The 15,366-nt window shown below is 39.1% G+C and overlaps 1 protein-coding gene across 3 annotated transcripts in view; it reads right to left on the bottom strand.

The window, feature by feature from the left end:
- PDIA5 (protein disulfide isomerase family A member 5) overlaps window positions 1-15,366 on the bottom strand; it is a 140,374-nt gene that overhangs the window by 36,236 nt on the left and 88,772 nt on the right. For all 3 annotated transcript variants that reach the window (XM_081925165.1, XM_081925167.1, XM_081925166.1), the window contains exon 12: window positions 1,226-1,296. In XM_081925165.1, the coding sequence (XP_081781291.1) occupies window positions 1,226-1,296 (71 nt within the window). The remainder of the gene's footprint in view (window positions 1-1,225; window positions 1,297-15,366) is intronic.

Here is a 15,366-nt window from a genome sequence, read left to right as displayed (position 1 = left end):
AACTGTAAATTGGTAAACATGGTTGTCAAAATTATTTGTTAAAGAAAAACTTAATAAAAATTTATATATATATATATATGAATTCATAGGCCAGCCATTCAGAGCCCAGAATGGGTTTTACAAAGGAAGTGCAAAGCATACATAGAAAGGTGTACTTGAACCTTTCTATCACCACAAATAGCAGAACGGTTTAATCAGTTTTGTTAAGACAAATAATGTTTTTCCACTTTAAGGGTAAATCCTTACAGGAAAATTTCCATCCAATTTACTAAAGCATTATTGCTATATGTTGCAGAAAGGGAGAATAAAAGCTGTGAAACTATTAACTGGCCAATGTACATTTATTTCAAAAAACTTATATACCGCTTGATTGTTTAAAAAAGAATCATAAAAGGATAAAACAATAAAAAACATCAACACTTGCTGCACATGTGTAATGATGGGATGACCTAGCATGGCCCCGAGCCTTGAATGAAGAGCATTTACTCACCAAGACTTTCCATTTGTAGCGCAAGCCTCCATGATGGTTTTTCCTGGGTTTGCAAAATTCTACCCACCTTTATGTCTCAAGTCCTTCAGCCATTAAACAGCAGGTGAAAACCGCTCCCCCTCCCCCAAAATATAAAGATACTACCAGAACATAGTTAACAAGTGCTCAAATTATGCAGTGAGGCCAGCTCTTGTTGCATGACCTATTAGTGCATGGTTTTAATTATACTAATGATAGCAGTCGTGCCTAACTCTTCTCTGCATTACTGGAATGCACAATAGGTAGGCAGAAAATCAAGTCAAAGTCAGTAACACCTGCTTAAACAGAAGGGGAGAACACCCTTATTAGCTCACAAGTGCACAGCGTTAAATGCAAGCCAATGCTTTCATAGGTTTGTGTTATACATGAAATCTGTAATTAATGGTGGGGACAAAACATTTCTGTGCAGCTTTTGGGCTCAATCATGTTATGTACAATGCAAGGTTCTACGGCTGAATATATAAACACCCTGTGAATGTTTTGTTTGTGTTTAAAGACAGAATGTTCTTGCTAACAATTCTGGCAGAGCTCATGCATTACCGATGAGCTTCTACTTTGGAACCATCGCTTTTGCAGCCCCTTGGGAAGATGAGAACAGCTGAAATTCTTGCAGCAAGAAAGGAGAACAATTTTTATGATTTCATTTATTTATTAAGGATAATTTGGAAACAGGGTAAGAAGAGGGAATTAGCTTACATCACTGTCTGCGTGGAGCATCTCAGCGGCATTCTCATATTCCGGCTTCATTTTCTTACAGTGCCCACACCCTGCCAGAAAAAAAAATTTAACAGAACATTTTTCTTTACAAAGAAAATCAATCCACTACATGTTTCAGAAAAAAATCATAGAGCTGCCTACAACTAAGTTATCAAAAATCCATTTGCTCATGTAAAACATGTTGATAGTTTATGCCTTAATCTCATTTGTCTTCTGCTTTGCAGATTTTAGATTAGCATTTCAATGCTGCATTAAACTTCTGTTTAGTAGTAAGGGTTACCATACATATGCTTAAAAAAACAACAAGCAGTTATTACAAGAAATTGCAAGTTATATTGCAAATTTAGGCAGAGATTATTAAAATGCAGTACTCATTTTGCTTACATTATTGACAGGTAATTCATAGAGCATTTTTCCTCAGCATACAATGTACTTTTTAGCAACATGACCTCAGCAATCTCTCCAACACCCCAATAAGGCAGGCCAATATTATCATCTAGTTATTACAAGTAGGAATAAGGCTGAAACCTAAGTGTGCTGGAGGGCACTCAATGAGTTCATGACTGCCGTGAAATTTGAAACAGGGATTTGCTGGTCCACAGCTCATTCTATTAAACACTACACCATTCTGGATTTAAGATTTAGAAACCAGTAACTGATACTAGAGTAGGCACTGTGATTAAGATACATCTCTACATCACTAAAGCTTATTGCTTTGAGATGCACTTGGGTGCACACTAGACGGCCAACTTTTAATCCTGGGAACTGTACATTAGTAGTGCCGTCCACTGGAGTGTGACAAGTCGTTGGCTATGGCTACCCTGTTACAGGTATAATTGGCCTCTTGCTTGCAGTCTGCTGGCTCACGTTCTACTGCCTCCTAATAAATTATAAATTTCATTCTTATACACATACCTCACCTGACACACATATTGCAAGGGCCTTCAGTGATAAAAATAAAAATAAGTTCTGTGTTGGATGGGAGAGCAAAGAGAGCAACATTATCATCCCAAGTGCTTCTTTGACCACATCAGTGATACATCAATAGCACTTCCAATGTCTGCTTCCTTGGTCTGCCCTCCCTCTCTTTTAATTGCAGTGGAGGGCACCCAATGTTGTGCTTCTGGGATCTGTTCATGCTTGTATTCAGCTTCACTTCGCTGTAACACACAGTTTCATTTCGCCCATTATATACGTATCTGAAATTGGGTTTGGTCTGGCTCTTTAAAATATTGAGTAGATGTAAAATGGAAAAAGTGCTATTCCCTCATACATATAAAGGCTACTAACCCCATCAGGGAGCAAATGGATCATAAAAAAGGCTCATTTACACCCATGTAATTATACCCATGTAAGCTTTTCCCATCACAATCCATGTTTTAACAGATGTGCTGGTCTCTGCACTGATCTATTGACGATGATGATGCCCACAGGCCTAGTTAATGCACAGGAATGTTTGGGTGGGACTAACACTGATGATACAGAAGTTTATTAGATAAAGCAGTAGGAATCAGTTAGTTTCTTCCACACCACCCCCATCCACCACCAACACAGGACCTGCCCTCAATTATAGACCCTGAGGAGGGTTAACAAGCTGAATAAAACATATCAGTGTACATTTAGGAATTTTAATCTTAAAAGGTTTTCAATTTGTACCATATTTCTCCGCCTGTTTGACCACCGGTTCCAAGAAAATGGGAACTAAAGTAAGCTGTCATAACTTACAATTCACTGGTTGCTAGATCACCAAGCAAAATTTTATTTTACGAAAGCTGTTTCTTTGAGCCAACCAATGACTTATGTACTGTATTAGATATGTGTGGCAAGTGAGCATTTATGGCTATGTGTGGCAAGACTGCACACCCAAGACTGGCTCAGTGATAAGTATAGTAAATGGATTTCACAGTTCATGGTTAAAATAATAATAATTCAGTACTCTCTTTGGGAAGGGACTGGCAAGTTATTGGTGGTTTAGAAAGGGCTGTAGCTCAATGGGTTGAACATCTGAAGGTCTTGTGTTCAACTGAGATTGGCCGACTCTCTATGGGGCAGCCTCTATGCAACATTACATATAAGCATTCTTGCCACAAAGGAAAGCACGTGGCAGGAAAAACTACATAAATCCAAGTGCCTAACACACTGAAAAGAGAAAACCGTGGACTCTGAAATGTGTTCCACAATTAGTAGAAGGGATGGGGATGATTTATTTGTCAGAAACTAATATTTCTGCCTCGTTGATGGAATCAGAAGTCTCCCTTATACAACAAGGCCAAGACCAAGGCTGCCTTTGGCTGACAGCAATAGCAGGGGACTGACCATCTGTTTCCAGGGCTTATATTGTAAGCAAACAGCTTACCAGTGTTCCAGAGCCTGAGGGCAGGTAATACGCTTACTACAAGCTGGGAAAATACCCCATCAGCATAATTATTTTTATTTTATTTAAAAAATTTCTATCTCTGTCATCATAGGCAATCTCAGCAGAGAAAATAGATGCCATTAAAAGCTACAGTTCATCTCCCACATGGCGCAGTGCAGTCCACTCGGTGAAAGAAACCTGGAGAACAGCTGGTTCTGATCTTACCAATTTTCTCCTTATTCTCAAGTCAGGAAACTAAACAACTAGGACAAAATTTGTCATATATGCTACTGATTCTTTTCTATAAACAGGGGCACCCTACATTGTCTCTTTGACTGTACAAGCTTGCTAACTCTGATCCAACAGACAATTTTGACTCCCCCAACCTTGTTAATATTTAACCCTATGCCTTTGTTCCGCATCTCCATGTCTAGGCTTTCCAGACTTTTGCCTACCCTTCCTCTCATGGGCTGAGATTCAGATCTCTATGCCTGCAAATAATTTGCCTGCTTGAATCCTGGATGTGCTTTTAGAATATGCAAATTAAATGTATTTCTAAATTGTGCAATTTATCAGAGATTAAAATTAATATTTCATTTCTACATACTTTTTTTTAAAAAAACAGCAAGAATTTACGCGATCACAACATTCACTACATATTATCACTCTGCGTAGAAGTCAGGAAGCAAAAGTGGGTGAGGATGCAAGAATCCTTAGTTCCTTGCATGATTAAATGAACAAGCAGACTGGGCTTCCCCATCAAGGTTGGAACAATGAACATAGCTACCATTGTTTCCCATGGTAGGCATAAAATTTACACTGGAAAACAGTTTTCAAGTAATAGCTAAACGTCACATTTCATTGCAATGAAGAAATGCACACTGGCTTTGCTATGATTCGCATGCTATACAGCACAGCCCTTAAAATGTAAAGGCAAAGCATAACTTTTTATGTGGAGGAAACTTTTAAAATTCAACAGCTGCAGCTTAGATTATTATTATTATTTGGGAGCATAATCATCACCATCACTTCAAGGGTTCTGAAACAGAAATCCCTGCCCTACAGAACAGGTGCTATAGGAAGGCTCTGTCAATTCTAAAGTCAGAGGTTAGGTAGGAGTGAAATATGTTTGGTTGCCAGATGGCTGGTATTCTGTCATGCACCTAACCTTTGCTTCAAAGCTCAGCTAGGCATATTGTCAGCAAACATTTTTACAGAACTGATATCTCTTTAATGATTTTGGGGAAAGCCTAGTCAACAGAATATGTCATACCCTGTTAAAAAAAAAAAAATCAAACGTAACTACTGAACTCTTCTGTACTAAAATAGAAAGATTCACAGGGCTGGACTTGAGATCTGTATTTGGGAACTCCACTGACATCAGTCACTTTATTATTCAATTTACACCCTATGGAAAACACACACTATTCTGGCTGGAAATTATTACATTATGAAATTTAAGTGTTTTTCTTGCATCAGGGATGGTAATAGGGATAATTGGTCCCAGTTGGGTGGGGAGACAGACTAGATAATCTTTCAATGTCTCATTTCTTCCTATAATTTTCTTATTTTATCATGATGGGTGTTTATCCTCATGGGTGGAACAGGCAGATACACACAGCCGTGGTGAATGGAAATGATACAGTATTTTCTCATTAACAGGGAGCCCTAAGGCAAATCCACTCCCCTCATCATCCACTATTCCATGCATGCCTGCTAAAACCTTTCAATTCCCTTGCTACTGCATGTAAACTTAACTCCAGAAAGCATCAAATATCTGTTCAATGTTTGATTGTTCTTGAAAATGCTAAACACTGGATCCTCCCAAACTATGCGAGAGTCACACACACAAAAAACATCTAATTCCAAAGTGGTGTACATCCTACCCAACTACTGCTTTATCCATCTCTATACAGTTATAGATTCCTTGCTATAAAGCTCCTCTTGCTTTTTTTTTAAACAGAACTCTCCAAGCTGCCCTTAACTCAGATGCTGTATAATATGTTGCATAAGGCTTGCTTGGATTGTCCAAGTTTTTATAGCAAAACACCTTTGATGTGCATTATTGAAAGAGATGCCCTTTTGTGTTAAGTGAATATTGACATGACTGCAGTAAAAGCCAAAGACCAAGAAAGTGAAGTGACATATTCTGTCCCAGGAGGGGAAGAGAAAGGTCAAAAATCAAGTGCAAGGACACCTTCATGTCAGTTGCAACACACTAACATAACCAGTTCTCCCTCCCAGCTTGCCTGGAATATCCAAGAAAATATAAAATAACAGCATAACTGGGAATCAGGATTCCCAGAGTATTACTGGAATTAAATCCTTGTTCAGAGCTGACTGCAAACAAAGACAACCTGTCTCTTGGACAGGTATATATACACAATGCCACATTTAGCCTTTGGCTAGCAATGTTTGCAGTGGTTATATTTATTTATTATTTGCATTGCTAACCTGCACTGAACTGGCTCTTCCTGCAGGGCAACCTCAGTGTTTAACCACATCATTATGCTGCAAGTGTTTACCAGCCCTCAGATTTACAGGTCTGCAATGCTCTTTGACTTATCACTGGGCCACATATGCAAGAGAATGATGTGATAGGATGGACTTTACCTGTTCAGTCTGCAGGTGCATAATCTCTCTCTCTCTTTAAAAGAGCAAGTGTGGTGTAGTGGTTAAGAGCAGTAGTCTTGTAATCTGGTGAACTGGGTTCGTGTCTCCGCTCTTCCACATGCAGCTGCTGGGTGACCTTGGGCCAGTCACACTTCTCTGAAGTCTCTCAGCCCCACTCACCTCACAGTGTTTGTTGTGGGGGAGGAAGGGAAAGGAGATTGTTAGCCGCTTTGAGACTCCTCAAGGGGAGTGACAAAGCGGGATATCAAATCCAAACTCCTCCTCCCCCTCCTCTTCTTCTGCTTTATGTAGTTCTATCATCAGGGAATTTGTTACATGGGCGATTATTCAAAATTGGAATCACAACCTGGTTTTGAAGCGGTACAGTTCATTCCACCTCAATTTCTCCTGAATGGGCAGATAAAGCCTTGGTTCTGGGATACCCATGGTTGCATAGCAGTAATCAACAGCACATTCCATTGCCAAGTTTTGTGGAGCAAGCACTCTCAGTGGCTACTCCTTAAGTTTGAGGCTGACTTCCCCTTGTCATCTGTCAAAGCCTGGAAGGCTTCCAGAGGAATGTACTTTTTTTAAAAAAAAGCCCACCTAAGCATTTTGCCATGGATCAGTTAAGTACAAAGTAAAAATAAATAAACAAACTAATTCTGTGAGCCACAAGAGGCCTAATGAAAGATCAATAAAATATAAATAAGATACAGACAATAATTCCTATAGGAAAGGACCAGCAATATGACGAAGGGACCACAGTTCAAGCTGTAGAGCCCATTATTCATACGCAGAAGGTACCAAGTATAATCCTGTTAAAAGGCTCATTTAGCAGGTGGTGGGTAAGACTTCTGCAGAGCCAGAGACACAATATACATTACTGAGCTAGACAGACCAACAGTCTGATCTGCTACAAGGCAGACCTGCATAAAGAGATGCCTATAGCTTTCATATGGACATTGGGCATGCTTTAAACAGGTTTACTTCCTCTTAAAAAGATATATAATATTGTGGGGGGGGGGGGTTGTAGCTGCTGCTGCTGGCATTCGTTTGTCTCAAGACAGAATGGAGTGCTCCTTCAGGGTTGAAGTCAAAAACCTGCGTTAGCAACATCGAAGTGTCTTCTCTGGGGCGCAAGTCTGGACAGTTTGTATGGAGGTCTTGTGCTGATTCACGGATGTGATCCGAAGAAAAGCAGAGCAATATGTTTGGCACCAGCTTGGCTGCAGGAGTTGCCAGAAGGAGGTGTACAACTGCCTTAGGGACTCCATTCTGGAATCTGGATATGTGTAGGGTTTGCCTTTTCACCTCCCAAATAGATCCCGCAAGGTGGTGGAGGTTTAGGATCAGAATTTTCCATCTCCTAGGTGGGTTACCTTCCCACATTGATGAGCCCCATCTGCTCCTCACTTTCTCTACAGCATGTGCAGAAGCTGTCTTCTTGGCTCTTGGACCCACTGTTGGTCTCCTGTGCTCAATCTACCAAAGCCTGATTTCACATGCAGGGTATCTATTTGTATCTATCTGGATAATAATTTTGCATGCAGGGTATCTATTTGTATCTATCTGGCAGGAGCCAGAATCTAGTACGAAAAGAGTTTTACAACTGATACATGATTTTGGACAGGTCGCAGGATTTAAGCTAAATAAACAAAAAACGAAGGTGTTAGGGAAAAATATGACAGATGCAGAGTCAGAACGGTTTCAGAGAGAAACAGAATTATCATTGCTGAAAAAGGTAAAGTACCTAGGGGTTAATATAACAGCTAAGAATCTGAGTCTATTTAAGGATAATTATGAAAAATGTTGGTCTGAAATTAAGAGAGACTTGGAAAGTTGGGCAAAATTGAAACTTTCTTTGTTAGGCCGAATTGCTGCCATTAAGATGAATGTGTTGCCAAAGATGTTGTTTTTGTTTCAAACATTGCAAATTGTGGACAAAACGGAGTGTTTTCGGAGGTGGCAGAGAGATATTTCTAAATTTGTCTGGCAGGGCAAAAAGCCCCGAATTAAGTTTAAGATACTAACAGATGCAAAGGAAAGAGGGGGCTTTGCCCTGCCAGACTTAAGGCTGTATTATGAAGCCGCAGCTTTCTGTTGGCTGAAAGATTGGCTACTTCTTGAAGACACTGACGTGTTAGATTTGGAAGGTTTTAACAATGCTTTTGGGTGGCACGCATATTTGTGGTATGACAAAGTTAAGATAAACAAGGCCTTTAAGAACCATATTGTCAGAAAAGCAGTGTTTAATGTCTGGACAAAATACAAAGACTTATTAGAAAATAAAACTCCGAGGTGGCTTTCACCCTTGGAAGCTAAGGCTTGGAAAAGACCCAATATGGAAGCCTACTGGCCGAAATATTGGGAACTGTTAGAAAAAGATGGGGACAACTGGAAATTGCAGAGTATGGAGAAAATGAAGGATAAAGTGCGAGACTGGTTACATTACGCTCAGATTAAGGAAATTTTTAAAAGTGATAAAAAGCTAGGATTCCAGGTGGAGAAATCGAAGTTGGAGACAGAGCTGTTAGAACCTAAGACTAAGGTACTTTCAAGAATGTATAATTTGCTGCTGAAATGGAATACGCAAGACGAAATGGTTAAGTCGGCTATGATAAAATGGGCACAGGACATTGGGCATAACATTATGTTTGAGGACTGGGAAAGGTTGTGGACCACTGGGTTGAATTTCACTGCATGTAATGCTTTGAAAGAAAATGTAATGAAAATGATATACAGATGGTACATGACCCCAGTTAAACTTGCCAAAATATACCATTCGTCTGATAACAAATGTTGGAAATGTAAAGAAAATGAAGGAACATTCTTTCACCTCTGGTGGACTTGCCCTAAAGTGAAGGCCTTCTGGGAAATGATATATAACGAGCTGAAAAAGGTGTTTAAGTATACCTTTACCAAGAAACCAGAGGCTTTTCTTCTGGGCATTGTCGACCAGAAGGTGTTAAAGAAAGATAGAACATTTTTCATGTACGCAACAACAGCAGCAAGGATACTACTTGCTAAGAACTGGAAAACTCAAGATCTACCCACACTGGAAGAATGGCAGATGCAACTGATGGACTATATGCAATTAGCGGAGATGACCGGCAGAATCCGAGACCTGGGAGAAGAAAGGATTGAAGAAGATTGGAAGAAATTCAAGACCTACCTGCAGAAATATTGCGATTTAGTGGAATGCTAAGAAGGATGCTTGGTTATAAATAATTGGCCATCATTAAAATAGATTAAGAATTGATAATTAAGCATGTGGTTATAGATTTGGAAATAAGATGATAATTTGCTTGACAAAAATTATTAAAGATGTAAATGGGAGCGGGAGACGTGAGGAAGCTCAAGAATATTATGAAACTTTGTTAAAACAAAGCAATAATGTTTATTATTATTGTATTCTCTTTTTTAAAAACCTTAATAAATATTTATAAAAAAAATATTTGTATCTATCTGGATAATATTGAGAAATATATTTTAATATTTACTTTTTAAAAATGTGTGGCTATTGAACTAAAGTACAAAGTATGCCAACAGCGATTAATGGTTGAAATTAGGACTGAAACCATTAAACTTTATGTATTAGAAAACTGTTTTTCTTCATCTGTCTATCAACTCTTACTATTCTATATGTAGCATTTTCCGATTGTAGAATAGCTAGTCATGTTGCTAGTTGTCACATGTACTTGCCACATATACGTCTCTCACATTGAGCGATTATGGATTAAAAAGTGTGTTCACAGACTCCTCATTTAATTTTTGGCACTGCCTCATCCAGGCTATGGCCTGAAGCTAGAAGAATGACACAGACAGGAAATACAGATCACCATCAGTCTCAAAGCAGATGGGAGAAGACAGTATCTCTGACTTCTGTACCCTAGCAACACACTGACTTATGAATGTAGAATCCCAAAACACTGATTATTAAGTTTGTTCTATTGACAAGCTACTTGGAAATCGTTAGCATTCATTAGCTTGCTTCCACCTTCTTTGATGGCTGCATGCCACAAATATTTCTGTTAATGGAATGAGAACACTGGTTTAAAATGTGCAATAACCATTTCTCCTGGTCTTACCAAACAGGGAGGAAGGATGTACAGAGTTAAAATGGGTATGGGAGTGGGGCGCAAGGCTTCCAATTATATTCCCCACACAAGTACTAGGCCATGTCCATCGTTCAATATTCTTGTTAAGTATTCCCTACATTTGAGGATCATTCAGCCATGTTTTTGGAATCCAGAGAGAAAGGAGTGCATGCTTGTTTCAGGCAAATGCACTTCATGTTCTTATTGCTGAAGGACTAGCTAGGGGAGAGTAATGGGCAGCTCTACAGGCAATGCAGCCTTTGAACACTGTAAGCCTTTTGGAGCCTGATACTTAACAGCTCATACATTTGTATGCATTTCTACAAAATTAAGAGGACTGAACAGTTACATGTTTAACAAACTGAAGCCAAAGAGTAAGCTCCAAATATGGGTTTGTACTTTTTTAAAAAAGATGCTAACCACATGACTGCACAAAGAGATCTGTGCAGCTTGAGAGTTGTGTGTTAATGGGAATGCACTGAAGATTTTTTTCAGCCTCTCTCCTTGGTAGAATGAGAGGTTTCCATAGGGATTAAGTTCCCAAAGGGAATTTAAACAGGTTTGAGTATTCCTGAGCTATACATTCCAAGCAAAATACAGTAAGTTAGCAACTCACACCTGGCAGCTGTACAAATTACCTGAGTGCTCCTTAAGACCAGGTTCTTTAAAATTCGGTGAGAGAGGGGCTGTAACCATGTTCTAATCTGCAGGAAAACTAAGCACATCAATAGCCTATCCTGTACACATCTTACCATTGGTATGTGCCTACTTTAACACATAAACATAAGGAAGGATGTGCTGCCTAAAACAAGGGGCAGTGTTGGATGCTCAGGGCCAGTGGACTGGGAGGTCAGTTTCTTTACAGATCAGTTTCTTTACAGATTACTTGAAACTTAAGCAGCGGTCAAGCATTAGCTTTTTTTTTTGCTGCTGCATTACACTGTTGACTCGTGTTAAACTTGTGGGCCACTAAGACCCCTAGATTTTTTTTCATATGTACTACTGGCAACCCAGCAATTCACACATTAGTTCACATTCACATACTACTTGACATAATCCAAATTATTGCATGCTGTAGTGAAAACAGGGGCAAACACCAGCACAAAATCCATGATGCACACTGATGAATATGACCTGAGGAAAATTCCTTCTCGCAAAACAGGAAGCACAATCCTTATCAAGAGAGTTCTCTTTGCTCTCTGTCTAATTTATAGCTATAGCAATCTCGAATATAAACTTCTCAAGAATCTTCATTTAAGATGGACCATGAAAGACAGAGGGTATCTTATACGGTCACACAGAACATTAGAGAAGAAAAATTTGCAGAGTCTTAACTCAGATAAACCATTAAAACTATACTCTCTTTTCTATCCCATATTCCCACCAATGTTTTTAAAGAGCATAACCAAATTCTGTCATATTAGGAATAGAGATAGACAGAGAGAAAAAAGTGAACCTCCAGTTTACAAAGCATTGTTACTGTCCAGTTGGGTGTCTTGTTTCTTCACTTGAATGATCCTAACTGTGTCACCAGATTAAAAACTATATTTTTCACCTATCCTCCAATTCCATTTGAGTGTATTTCTACAAATGTTCTATACAGGCTGTTGCTGTTTGCTGATCCATTCCTCATATTTGTGCCAGAAACCCTTCCTGCTTTCTCTGTCTCATGCTATGCTCATTACACTCTATGAATACAGCTCTGGCCAAGGTACAATTTTGCACTGCAACAATGAACGCTAGTAAAGCCTTAACGAAAACAAAAAGATACAATTCCTTCACACTTACAAAACATCATAAACCATAACAACTATTTCTTTGATGCGTTTAACCTTCCATATTTCAGACTGCCTGGAAATAACTAGCAATTTCACAATACACCCCACTGGGATTAAAATAAAGTGTACTGAAATGCCAGAAACATTAAACATTTGGATGCACAGGGAAAGCATCCAAAAGTCAGGAAAGAAACAGTCTTCCTACCAAAGTTGTTCTTCACATGCATATGCTTTAAATACAATGTGCAGTAAGCACAAATATCACGTTGCACATCACATATGACAGAATCTGACCAAAGATTTGCTGGGGAGATGCTGCTTAATGGAAGAGCCAGTTCACTATGATGCAAGACACTGTCTAAGGTTTTATGAATGGAAATAACCATAGCCGTATTTCAAATTAATTGGTATTACACACCAGGCAGGAGAGGAAATTCATTTTCAAAAGGTATAAACATATAGCTGCTTTAATGACACAAAATAGTTTTATTGGTACATCAGTCATTAGAAGCACCTAGGTAAAGGCAATAAAATTGAGCTGCAAGTTTCCTCCAGACTTGCAATGTACAAATGTTGGTTCCCGCAAATGGAGGCCCCCATTTCCAAATTCCGGAGGTAAATGCACACTGATGATTAATTAGTAGAATTTTTCTTCAATTAGCTGTTAACTGGCCTGTTGGGAAGGGTCTATGGGATAATGGAAAGCTTTTTCTTCTTAAGATCTTTGGATTTCCCTTTCTTCTGGGTGAAGACTGCTACAACAGAACATGGGCTAATGAGAACAGTGGAGCATGTATATTACTGAGTCAAGTATTATATTTAAAAATAGACTTAACAAATGGTACTACTGCACAAGGTGTGCTTGGTTCAAAGCAAGATATGAGGGTAATCAGCCAAAACAGGGATAAAGGAAGCCAGAATCACTATCAACAAACTAACTGACTAGGGCAAAACTTCTACTGTCTGAGAACCCCCAAGGTAATTTAATTTGACCCAACCTGATGGTAGATCTATATTACACAGACCGAGACAAATTTCATGTTATTCTTCTACACTAACAATGCAAAGATATGCCAATGTGATGAGTGAGTGATGGGCAGGCTAATCTGACTTAACTGCCTGTATATTTCACTATCCAGTTGTGATCTAAGCATGTGGTTGCTGAGTACACAGGACATGAAATCAGCCAAAATACAACCATGTATTGATTCCATCTGAGGCCTGTGGGCGAAGTGGTTTAAAATGCTAAATATAACTATAAAAGGGTATTACAGTTTTATACAGGATAAAACAAGGCTCTGGGGATCATGCGGAACTGGAGCAGGAACTTATAGAAAAAGGAAAAGCTGAAGGCTCTTAAATTCCATACAGTATTGGCAATGGAATGGCAGGGGAAGGAATAGTGGAATATACAATTTACTAAGCATTGCTTCTGATCTGCAACTGCCTGTTCATGTCATGCACTGAAATATTTTAAGACTTGGTTTTTTCTTTCCTAGTGAGAATTTAGAGACAAACAACGAAAACCTCAGCAGATGAAAAAGGGTGTTGCTGCCATTATGGGTGGAAAAAAGCAGCTATGCAAATGAAACATGTCCGGGAACATGACTGAAAGAAGATCAGGTAGCATTTCTGTCTTTAGCTGATCCAGATATAATATTAACCAATTCTAAGGAATTGGTTCCTTGACAAGTATTCCTTGACTGTTGAGTCAGCATGGTAGTTAATTTGGGGAAAACATAAGAAAATGTTAATGAAGGCAGAGATCTAAATTAGCACATGCAATCTATCTCCCTAATGCCATATGGTGCAGGTCATGCTGTGGACTACTCTTCTGACAGCCTTTGTTCATTATTCCCTTTTGAGTAATGAGTTTGGCGGGGGAGCCTATGTGAGAAATAAACACAAACATCTCAACAGCCCCAACCTTTTATACCACACCTTCATGTGTGTATAGAGATAGGTAAGACCTTATGGATTCTGTTTTGCACACTGGGGCAAAAGATGCAGCAGTCCCTACCATATCTAAAAATAGTCACAGAAAGATGCAGAACCCAACACTAATGATTATATCATCACCACATTTCGTATTAGAAATACAATTCTTTTGCTCAAAAAATGTAGCCCAAAGATAGCACTACACAAAAATAGTTTAAAATTCCATGTATATTCGGAACATAATTCTTCCTTTACAGAATCAGTCAGAATGTGGGATTCTGGTCAGAAACTTGCATTGCCAGCACAACAGGGGGCAGAAATGTAATGATAAACAATGCCCTCTCCCCCAATCTCTTTTCAAGAGACTCCCTAACAGATCTAACAATTGAGGTGTGTGAATTACCACTGTACACACAGGTGTGGGTGGCTTTTGTGGCATTAATGAGCATTAACTGATCATACATCCACACTCCCTATCTACAAAGAATGCATATTTTAAAGGGAATGAGGACACTTAGTTACTTTTGACTGCAGTTTGGAATGAGTGATTAGCAAAAGAAACAAAAATATATTTGCATGTGCTGCAAAATGATGACATGAAAGCTGATGATTTCAGAAATTGATGCATTATGGAAAGGACACAAGAAAGGAAGCTTCTGGGCTGAGTATTTAAGAAAATACTAGGCACATTCTGTACTAACAGTGCCTTGTTCACACAGCTTATTCTTCAGTTCAACTATGCATGCAGGCCAAATAGTCTAGATCATGGCTACTGCACTTTGGTTTTTGCTAAAGAACTTATAAAGCTGCTTTAGATCAAGTCAGACCATTGGTCTTCTAACCCAGTGCTATCTACTCTGACCTTTAGCAGCTTCCCATGAATTCAAGCAAACGTGTTTCCTAGTTGAACTAGAGATCCTTTTAGGGGGAAATGGCAGAGACTGAACATCAGACTGTAGAATACTCACTAAACAACAGCACATCCCTCATTTATATCCAAGTATCATAATTTGCTGAACCTAAAATATTTTGTACTCAACAGGTCCACATCCTCAAGCCATACCACCTGCAATTGATCTAACAAAACAGGACTAGACCTCTTGAGATTCACCTTTTCTAATAGGAGATCATCCTCTGAGTCCCTTCTTCATGTGCCTCCTCCATAAGAGGTCTAGAGGGTGGCAGACATGAGAACAGGCCTTGCAGTGGCTCCTTGCTTGTGGAATGCTCTCCTCAGAGATGTTTGGCTGGCACCTTCACTATACACCTTTAAACAGGTCTTTGGCTGATGGACATCAATGCCCTTTTAAATGTGGATAGGGGGAATTATTGCTT

The sequence above is a fragment of the Podarcis melisellensis genome (genome assembly GCF_964234715.1).
Source record: "Podarcis melisellensis genome assembly, chromosome: 1".
Lineage (NCBI taxonomy): Eukaryota > Metazoa > Chordata > Lepidosauria > Squamata > Lacertidae > Podarcis > Podarcis melisellensis.
The sequence above is the reverse complement of the archived record's forward strand: the minus strand, read 5'-3'. Positions and strand labels throughout refer to the sequence as shown.